This window comes from Papilio machaon, chromosome W, assembly GCF_912999745.1.
Source record: "Papilio machaon chromosome W, ilPapMach1.1, whole genome shotgun sequence".
NCBI lineage: Eukaryota > Metazoa > Arthropoda > Insecta > Lepidoptera > Papilionidae > Papilio > Papilio machaon.
Window position 1 is genome coordinate 8287440 of NC_060015.1, and position 10628 is coordinate 8298067.

General features: G+C 35.1%; 1 protein-coding gene across 1 annotated transcript; it reads left to right on the forward strand.

Annotated features, from left to right (window-relative positions):
• Nucleotides 1-939: 939 nt before the first annotated feature.
• Nucleotides 940-6139, forward strand: LOC106715693. The gene is made up of 3 exons (XM_045685617.1): nucleotides 940-1154; nucleotides 2074-2858; nucleotides 3237-6139. The coding sequence occupies exons 1-3, from the start codon at nucleotides 940-942 to the stop codon at nucleotides 6137-6139; spliced, it is 3903 nt and encodes a 1300-aa protein (XP_045541573.1).
• The last annotated feature ends 4489 nt before the right edge of the window (nucleotides 6140-10628 follow it).

Below are 10628 nucleotides of genomic sequence, written 5' to 3' on the forward strand. Positions count from 1 at the left end.
TACGTGCGGCGTGCCACCTGACAAGCCGTACGAAGACCGGCCAGGTGAGGTCTCCACCAGTACACCCGCGTTCGCGGGAGGGCCGGTACATTGTTACCAATGTTAAGCTGAAATCGGGCTCTTAAAATAGGTCGGTTAACATCGTCAGTGATAAGGTTCTTTAGAGTGTCTCTGTAGATTTAATCGAAAATAAATTTAGTACGTAAATGTTTATATTTGGTACATGAAAATTATAAAAAATGCATGGTAAACTACAAGTTAAATGTATAAATTGAAAATAAAGCCAATTAATTTTATTTTTTTAAGATAATACGAAAACCGGAATTTGCCGCAAATGACACATAAAAAGACCATCACAATGTCATTCACGAAGATCGTTCACGAAAATTGTCTCTGGATCCGAACATCGTGTGCGTGTCCGAAAATGTTATAGAGTAAGGTCCATTGCGAAATTTCGTTTCAAATTCGTTCGTTAACGAAGTTTCGTTTCGTCGAATTAGAGTAGACCTACTGGAATGTAGTTTTAAGGATAGACGGGCGCGGGCACTCTGGAGGGTCCCGGGGGCTGCTCCGCCGGCTCGGAGCTGGACACCATAACGATGTCGGAGTCCGTGCTCGCTTCCGACTCGGAACTCGATATGACCTCTGTTGAACGAAACTTGTGACTGACAGATGACATAATACGACAACTGACAGATGACATTAGCACATTTTTAAAGTAACGCAATCGCAACTTTTTTTTGCCTTCTTATTGCAACCATTGTTAAAACGTGATTGAAAATTATACATCTTACACATTATAGAAGCATTTTATTCAAAAAGTTCAAGAACCACATTGCAACCCCAACATTTGGTCCCAACTCGAGCCGAATATCAGCAAATTGCAAGATATAACATCATCAAGTACTTTGATTACGAAGTTTTTTTGTGAAAATCAAGATGTCGTCTGCGACGCAAATCGTAGCTATATTGGAAGACACGGCGTGTTTGATAAGAAAAACACAATCTAACATCAAGAAATGTCCAAAGTCACGATTAACGCCTGGATATATTGGTTCCCGATTAAAATTAACAAGTGATTACTGGGAAACATTCAAGAACGCACATCACGAACTTGTTAAAATTACGACAAAAGAACAAAAGGAAACATTGCCGTATTTTACTAATGACGAGTACTTTATTGTTGAAGATTTATTTATATCTATAGACAGCGAATTAAAAGATTTATTAAATAAGTTGTCAAGTGAAGCTAGCGAAAAAAACAAACATGGCGTTACACGCACGCAATGACTTTGCACAATTACCAAAAATAAAATTACCAACTTTCAACGGAGACTATCAGTCCTGGCCTTCATTCCATGATATATATGTATCATTGGTGCACAACAATGAAGCATTGAGTGATGTTGAAAAGTTGCATTACTTGAAGTCAAGTTTCACCGCTGAAGCTGAATCACTATTAACACACATACAAATTACCAATGATAACTATGGTCATGCATGGAACATGCTGAAGAATTGATATGGAAATAAAAAAATTATATTAAATTCAATCATGAAGAAACTTTTTAACCAAAAAAGAATAATGTCTCCTACCGCTTGTCAATTGAAATCCATATTAGACACTACACTAGAATGTTTGAATAATTTGGAGAATATGCAAATATCAACATCTTCTTGGGATCCAGTTATAATTTATTTAGTTATACAAAAATTAGACCCGGACACACACAAAGGTTGGGAAGAATATTCATACAAGGAGGATTCATCATTATTACCATCATGGATGGATTTACAAAGGTTTTTAAATTCAAGATTCAGAACATTAGAACTTACAAATTCTGTAAAAGACATGAAACCCATCAAACAGAGAGTATATCATGTTTCCGCACCCAGTACAACAAACAAAACATGCATAATGTGTTATGAAAATCACACATTGTGTCATTGCAAGAAATTTACAAGTATGAGTCAAAGTGAAAGAAGCCAATATGTATTATCAAAGAAGTTATGTTACAATTGTCTTATACCGGGACATTCTGCATCAAGATGTACATTACCCGTCTCATGTAGAATCTGCAAACGTCGACATCATTCTCTTCTACACAACAACAAGGAACAGGAGACTGCGGCTTCAACAAGCTGCTCACCACAACCGCAGGCTTCACAACACAAACTAGAGGATGAACAACCGGTACAAATAGACACTACTATTGCATCCCATCTCACAACTACTCAAGGAACTGCGCTTCTGGCCACTGCATTGGTAGAAGCACAAGGGCTTGGTCAAATCATACCGCTGCGAGTACTTATTGATCAAGGCTCTCAAGCAACATTTATTACTGAAAAAGCAACTCAATTATTGAAGCTTCAAAGAACACATATGAAGGGAAGCGTCATAGGTGTGGGATCATCAAGAACAGAAATTAAACATGTGGTGCAGTTATTAATAAAATCACGCTGGGATAACAACTTTAGTTTACCGATACAAGCCTATGTGATGCCTAAGCAACTGACTACAATGATACCTGCAAAAACAATCAACACTCAACCGTGGCCACATCTCAAGGGCCTCAACCTGGCTGATCCTAACTATTTCACGCCAGGGTCAATTGACCTGTTACTCGGGGTCAAAGAGTATGCACAAATACTACAACAAGAATTCATCAAGGGTCCAACAGGCACACCATGTGCACAGAAAACAAGCCTTGGTTGGATACTTTTTGGAGAGATTCAAACAAATCCACAAGATACTTACCTCGTAATGCATCATCATATTGACATTGAAGATATTCTGAAAACAATGTGGGAAGTAGAAGTGGACATCAAAAGATCATTAACTAAAGAAGAAGAACTCTGTGAACAAATATATCAACAAACTACAAAAAGAAATAAAGAAGGAAGATATATAGTGTACTTACCTTTTAAAAATAACAAACCTATATCTGTAGAAGGAAACACTAAAGATATTGCCATAAGAAGATTCCTACAATTAGAAAAGAAGTTTCATAAATTACCAGAATTAAAAACAGATTACACAAATGTTATAAATGAATATATTACAAAAGGATACTTAGAAAAAGTTTCTGAAACAGAAAAGAATATAAAGAATTCAGTGTACTTACCTCACCATGCAGTAGTCCGTAGTGACAAAGAGACTACTCGCACACGAGTCGTATTCGACGGTTCCTGTAAGGGCACAAACAATATATCATTAAATGACGATCTGCTTATAGGTCCTCAGTTACAAGAAGACTTAAGATATCTTCTAATAAGATGGCATACCAAGCAAGTTTGTTTTATGGCTGATATTCAAAAAATGTACTTACAAATATTAGTCACCAAAGAGCATGCAGACTACCAACGCATTGTTTGGAGATCAGATGAAGCCGAAGACCTGCAAGAATATCGCCTTCTTAGAGTAACGTTCGGAACAGCCTCTGCACCATATCTGGCTGTCAAAACTTTACAACAAGTTGCTCATGATGAAGGAAAACATAATCCACTTGCTTCACAAACAATTATTGAAGATTTCTACATGGATGATCTTCTCTCGGGTGCTGATACACCAGAAGAAGCAATAACTTTAGCTCATGAAATTACAACTATTCTAGAAAAGGGAGGCTTCCAACTAAGAAAATGGTCATCCAACAACATTCAATTCTTACAGTCCATTGAAGAAAACAAAAGATCTGCAAATGTTAAAATTGATATGAATTTAGACGGCACAATAAAAGCATTAGGTATAACATGGAATCTAAAGACAGACAGCTTTGAATATTCACTAAGCCTATCACAAATCGGAAAGTCTATTACAAAACGAAGCATCTTATCAGACATACAAAAACTTTTCGATCCGCTTGGCTGGATTGCACCAAGTATTGTTTTGGCAAAAATGTTAATGCAAAAACTATGGCTACAGAAACTAACATGGGATGAAACAGTCAGTGAAGAACTAGAACAAGAATGGCGACAATTAAGATTTGATTTTGACACAGTCCAAAATATTAAAGTGAAAAGATGGATTGGAACAACTACTACTAACAAAGATAAAATACAATTACACGGATTCAGCGATGCTTCAACACATGCATATGCTGCAGTAGTTTACATTAGAACTGAAACAAATGGCAGAATAGAAACAAACTTAATTGCTGCAAGGACACGAGTAGCACCACTCAAAACAATTTCCTTACCTCGCTTAGAACTTTGTGGAGCCTTGCTACTATCCAAACTTATGAAGCAAATTGGTGAAGCACTAAGAATACCTACCTCACAGATGTATGCATGGTCAGACTCGTCAATTGTCATTTCTTGGCTTTCTGGAGATCCCAACCGCTGGAAACCTTTTGTAGCAAATCGTGTAATAGAAATCATAGAGAATATCAACCACAACCACTGGAACCATGTACAATCACAAGACAATCCCGCAGATCCAGCTTCTCGAGGAATGCTGCTGTCAACTCTGAAGACATGCGATTTGTGGTGGAATGGTCCAAATTGGTTATCTGAAAAAGATATTAAAATTATTAAACAAGATATAGAACCAACACAATTAGAAATGAAAAATAAATTAATGGATAAAAACAAACCTGAAATTACTTACCTGATTACCGATGAACCTGTAAAAGAAGAAACAACATTAATATCACAATTAGAAAATTTTGATAACTTAAGTGAATTACTCAATACAATTGTATATTGCAAGAGATTTTTAAATTTAAAAAAACATATAAAAGCAAACGCAAAAGAAATCACAGTAAAAGAGATAGAAGAAGCATTAAAATTTTGTATTAGAAAAGCACAAGAAGAAGAATTTCACGCAGATATTAGTAAGCTAAAGAATAAAAAGCAAGTAAGCAAGAAAAGTAAATTAAAGTCACTTAGCCCTTTCTTAGACGAAGAAAATATTCTCAGGGTGGGCGGTCGTCTCAGACACGCAGACCTAGATCAAAACAGAAAGCATCCTATAGTTATTGGAAACACAAACTTTCTTGTTCAATATTTAATAGCAGATGCACATGCCAAAACGCTGCATGGCGGCGCACAATTAATGTTGTGCTATTTACGTTCAAAATACTGGATATTAAGAGTAAAATCACAAGTTAAACAACACATACACCGTTGTCTAATATGTGCAAGAATAAAAGCAATATCAAGAACGCAATTAATGGGAGACTTACCTAAGCAACGAGTGCTGCCATCCAGACCTTTTCTGAACACAGGAGTCGATTTTGCCGGTCCTTTTCAAACGCTGATGTGCAAGGGTCGAGGAAACAGAACGACGAAAACATACATAGCAATTTTCATATGCACAGCTACCAAAGCTATCCACATCGAATTAGTGGGCGATCTCACTTCCGAAGCCTTCATAGGTGCCTTTCGACGTTTCGTCTCACGAAGAGGCAAATGCAGTCATTTATGGAGCGACCAAGGAAGAAACTTCGTTGGTGCAGATAAGCAACTGGCCGATGCCTGGAACGAGGCTAAACTACAATTTTCTGGTCATATCGCACAACAACTAGCCACAGAAGGCACTCAATGGCATTTTATTCCAGCTCACAGCCCTCACTTTGGCGGATTGTGGGAGGCTGGTGTCAAGTCAATAAAATATCATTTAAAAAGAATAATTTCAACTCACCTTACGTACGAAGAAATGACAACAGTTTTATGCCAAGTAGAAGCTTGCTTAAATTCACGCCCGTTATGTCCAATAGATGACAATGATCCAGATAATCTCACTCCTCTTACCCCTGGACACCTTTTAATAGGTGAAGCTCCAATCGTCGTGCCTTCACCAGACCTCAAGGACGTCAAAATTTCACCCTTAGCTCGTTGGCAACACACACAGAAGTTAGTACAAGATATTTGGCGGCGCTGGCAAAATGAATATCTGTCAAGACTACAACAACGCCCCAAATGGCTGAAGCTAGAGAAAGAATTCAAGATTGGAGACATTGTACTAATTAAAGATTTCACTCTACCGCCAGGAAAGTGGTCTCTTGGTAAAATTACAGCCAAACATCCAGGAGGAGACGGAATAACCAGAGTCTACAGTGTTTGGAGTAGCAGCGGATCTCATGGTTCGACCGTCAAGAGACCAGCAGTCAATTTATGCCCATTGCCTATCAATTATTAATTTATTTTTTCTTTAACATCTTTTAATTGTATTAACGTTCTTTCATTTTATTAGTTGATTGCATATTTTGTTTTGTATAACTTAGACAGCTAGAAAAGGACCATCTGTCCTTTTGGTGGGCGGTATGTTGAACGAAACTTGTGACTGACAGATGACATAATACGACAACTGACAGATGACATTAGCACATTTTTAAAGTAACGCAATCGCAACTTTTTTTTGCCTTCTTATTGCAACCATTGTTAAAACGTGATTGAAAATTATACATCTTACACATTATAGAAGCATTTTATTCAAAAAGTTCAAGAACCACATTGCAACCCCAACAACCTCATTGACCATAGTAGATATCCTCGTGTCGGTGGTGTATTGAACGTTGCGGTCGTAGCCGGTCATGTCGTAGGGTGTGGAGGCGAAACAGTACAGTTCGTGCAGAAAATGGTCGGTCCTGTCGCCGAAGTACCGGAGCATCGCCTCCCTGAAATCCGGAGAGTTAATGTGTTACTGAGGTAGGAGCTCCAAGATCCTCGTTATCACATAAGATATATGCCCCACATTCTCATTTAATAAATAATGAAGTTCCCGAGTGAGCCATGGCACTAATCGATGCATTTGTGAGTCATTATACCTTTAACATAAAAAATTTAATAAATTCACAACATTTTTTATGTGAAACATCTATAGGATCACTTGTAAACCGAATTGTTGGCGTGGCGACGCTTGCCGTGGCGACGGGTCGCCACGCTATACTGAGGTATACATATAATTTTCTTTAAAATTTATTTTATTTAAATTTTTATTGTTTAATTGATCTGTGGGATAGTAGCTATTCTTTAATCAGTATTTAGTCTGTACTAATATTAAAAAAGAACTGTCAACCTGTTAATGTCAAGAAGTTTAAAAAAGCATTGTGTGAATTAAAAGTTGATATTTTTTTCCATGTTAATTAAATAAGGATTAGGATTTAAAATAGTAGCATTAAATGTCGTTTCTTTCTTTCAAACAAAAGAAACTCAGTTTTGTTTTATTTTATCCTAATTCTGAAGAAAACAAAAACGTCTTAAAAAACTAAAAAACACGAAAATGGACAAATTGAGATTTACATTTCAAGTAAAATCGACGGCAGATGGAAAATCAAACTTTATCGCCATAACATCCATCGCAACTGTGGATAAAGTTTTCATAATTTCGGAAGAATATCAATCATTACAATATCACAAACACATTCAAAACTGTAAAGCTTTTGCTACAGTGAAAAAAAACGTTAAAGAAAAGACATCAAAGTAGAAGTGTATGGATAAAAATGACAGAAGATATCGACGGCAGAAAGCGGAAATGTCGAAAAATCTCGAAAATTGGCCCAAATAACTTAACATCAATTGCTGTAACTAGTAAAAATAATCAATGGATTAGTAACTTTAGGACATACCAATTAACGGTATCAAATAACGCTTAGATTGATAGAAATACGTTCCAAAGTTCAACTTCCTATCTTAATTAATTTAGGAGTTGTGATTTTTTTGAAATAGCTTTTTGGCTCTGGTGTGAAACTAGATATTTTGAGATACGACATTTCCGCTTTCTGCTGTCGATATATTACAAACATATTGTGATGAAGAAGAAAATATGATTTTCCAGAACCAATTTCTTGAGGAAGTTACCCAAGAACAGTCAGCTATTGTTGGAAAAAGGGATTTAGAAGATCCCTTGGTAAAGATTTTAGAAAAAAATATTGAGAAATAACAGCTGTCAAACTTCATAATTTAATAAACTCAAATGATAAGTTCACTGAAGACAACTTAAAAATCTCAATAAATCACCTAGACTATCAACAACAGGCAGTAATTGATGATTTAATACTGAACAATAAATCTGTATTTGCTAAAGACAAGTTTGACATCGGAACGGTAAGAGATTATGAAGCACACATTGATCTGTCAACAGAAAAATATTGCAGTAAGAGGCCATATCGCTGCACAGAAGAAGATAAAAAAGAGATTGAAAACCAAATCAGACAATTATTGGAGAAAAAAATAATAGAAGAATCTTATAGTCCATTTGCTGCACCTGTTACTTTAGCATATAAAAGAGAGGAAAATAAAAAATCAAGACTTTGCATAGATTTTAGAGACTTAAATAAAATTGTCATCCCGCAGTCACAACCATTCCCACTTATTGAAGACCTAATAATAAAAACAAGAGATTGCAATTTTTTTTCGACACTGGACTTGAATTCAGCATTTTGGTCAATACCTCTGCGTATCACAGACAGATATAAAACTGCGTTTATTACCCAAGAGGGACACTTTCAATGGACATGCCTACCTTACGGACTGAAGACCTCGCCGGCTATATTTCAAAGAATAATGTGTAATATAATAAGAAAACACAAACTTGGAGATTTCACAGTATGTTATATTGATGACATTTTAATATTCTCAAAATCATTCTCAGATCATATCAAACACTTGGAAAAGCTATTTCAAGCGATCAAAATTGAAGGTTTCAGACTAAAATTTTCAAAATGCTTGTTTGCAGCAGACTCAGTTAAGTATTTGGGTCACATTATACAGAAAAATTCAGTAAGGCCTCTGAAAGACAACTTAGTATCAATAAAAAAATTTCCTACTCCAACCACAAAGAAAAATATTAGACAATTTCTAGGAAAAATAAACTTTTATCATAAGTATGTTCCAAACATAGCGATAAAATTAGAACCATTACATAATCTTTTAAGAAAGGAACAAACTTTTAACTGGACTAAGGAATGCCAAAAGTCATTTGAAGTAATGAAACAAATATTGTGTTCTCAGCCAGTATTAACCATTTTTAATCCAAATTTGCCAATCCACATTTATACAGATGCAAGTATTTTAGGAATAGGAGCAGTCCTAAAACAGCCACAAGAAAACAATGAAGAGAAACCAGTGGCATACTTCTCCAAAAAATAAAATGAAGTTCAAAAAAGGAAGAAAGCTATCTATCTAGAATGCCTAGCAATTAAAGAATGTTTGAAGTATTGGCAGCATCTGTTGATAGGTAGGCAATTTACTGTCTATTCAGATCACAAACCCTTGGAGAATTTGAACATAAAGTCAAGAACAGATGAAGAATTAGGAGACCTTACCTACTATTTATCCCAATATGATTTCCAAATCAAATATTCTCCAGGTAAGTATAACATTGAAGCTGATTGCTTAAGCAGAAACCCAGTTATAGAAGCAAATGAAAACCTGGATGAACAATTAAAAATAGTCAACATAATATCTCTAAAGGATATCCTAGAAGACCAAAATAAAAATGAAATGTTACAATGCAGAAAAGACAAATTAATTACAAAAAAAAATGTTTATTACAAGAAAGTGAAAAAAAAAAAGAAAAAATTATCCTTTCTGAGAAATTCAGTATAAAATTAATCAAAAATATACATGCAAACCTAGGTCACATAGGGATTAAACAAATGCAAAGAATGATCAGCACATGGTACACAGCTGAAAACATGACAAAAAACATAAAAAAAGTATGTGAGGATTGTATAGTATGTATGAAAAATAAATCAAGAGGAAAAGACAAGTATGGATTAATGTCCCATCTGGGTCCGGCAACAGAACCTTTCGAAATATGTTCTATAAATACCATTGGAGGCTTTGGTGGTTCCAGGTCAACAAAGAGATATTTGCACTTGCTATTAGATCACTTTACTAGATACGTATATATTTTGACGTCCAGTACACAAACTGCAAATGATTTCATAAAACTAGTAAGAAACTGTGCAGGAAATAAAAATATTGGCATGATTCTCTCAGACCAATACCCTGGCATCAATTCTAGAGAATTTAAAACATTTTTAGACGAAAAAAATATTCCAATAATTTTTACTGCTGTGGACTCGCCCTTTTCAAACGGTTTAAATGAAAGACTTAATCAAATGTTAGTCAATAAAATTAGATGCAAGGTAAACGAAAATAACTCTAAAGTAGCATGGACGACAATAGCACAAAATTGTGTAAAAAGTTATAACGAAACGGAGCACACTGTTACTGTTACAATTAAATCACATAATTATAACAAGACAATTTATGATAAAAATAGAAAACATGCCGACTTCAAAGTTGGTGATACAGTTTTTGTGGATAATGGAAACAAACTGAATCGGAAAAAGCTCGACGAATTGAGAATCGGACCTTACATAATCATAGAAAAAACATCAAACTCAATTTATAAGATAAATACAAACCGTAGGAAGTCAGAATCAAGTTTTTTCCATATTTCGAAACTGATTCCAGCGCCTGTTTTTGAAGATGATGACAAAGAAGATATGTGATTCAGTATATTTTTGTATCTTTTATGGGTGGGGGAGATGTAAAGAAAAATATAATTTTCTTTAAAATTTATTTTATTTAAATTTTTATTGTTTAATTGATCTGTGGGATAGTAGCTATTATTTAATCAGTATTTAGTCTGTACTAATATTAAAAAAGAACTGTCA

Coding starts and splice junctions, on each gene's coding strand:
- LOC106715693 (XM_045685617.1), top strand. CDS start 940: ATGTCGTCTGCGACGCAAATCGTAGCTATATTGGAAGACACGGCGTGT. Junction 1,155..2,073: donor GAACAAAAGGAAACATTGCC/GTATTTTACTAA, acceptor CGTCTCATGTAG/AATCTGCAAACGTCGACATC. Junction 2,859..3,236: donor AACTAAAGAAGAAGAACTCT/GTGAACAAATAT, acceptor ATCTGCTTATAG/GTCCTCAGTTACAAGAAGAC.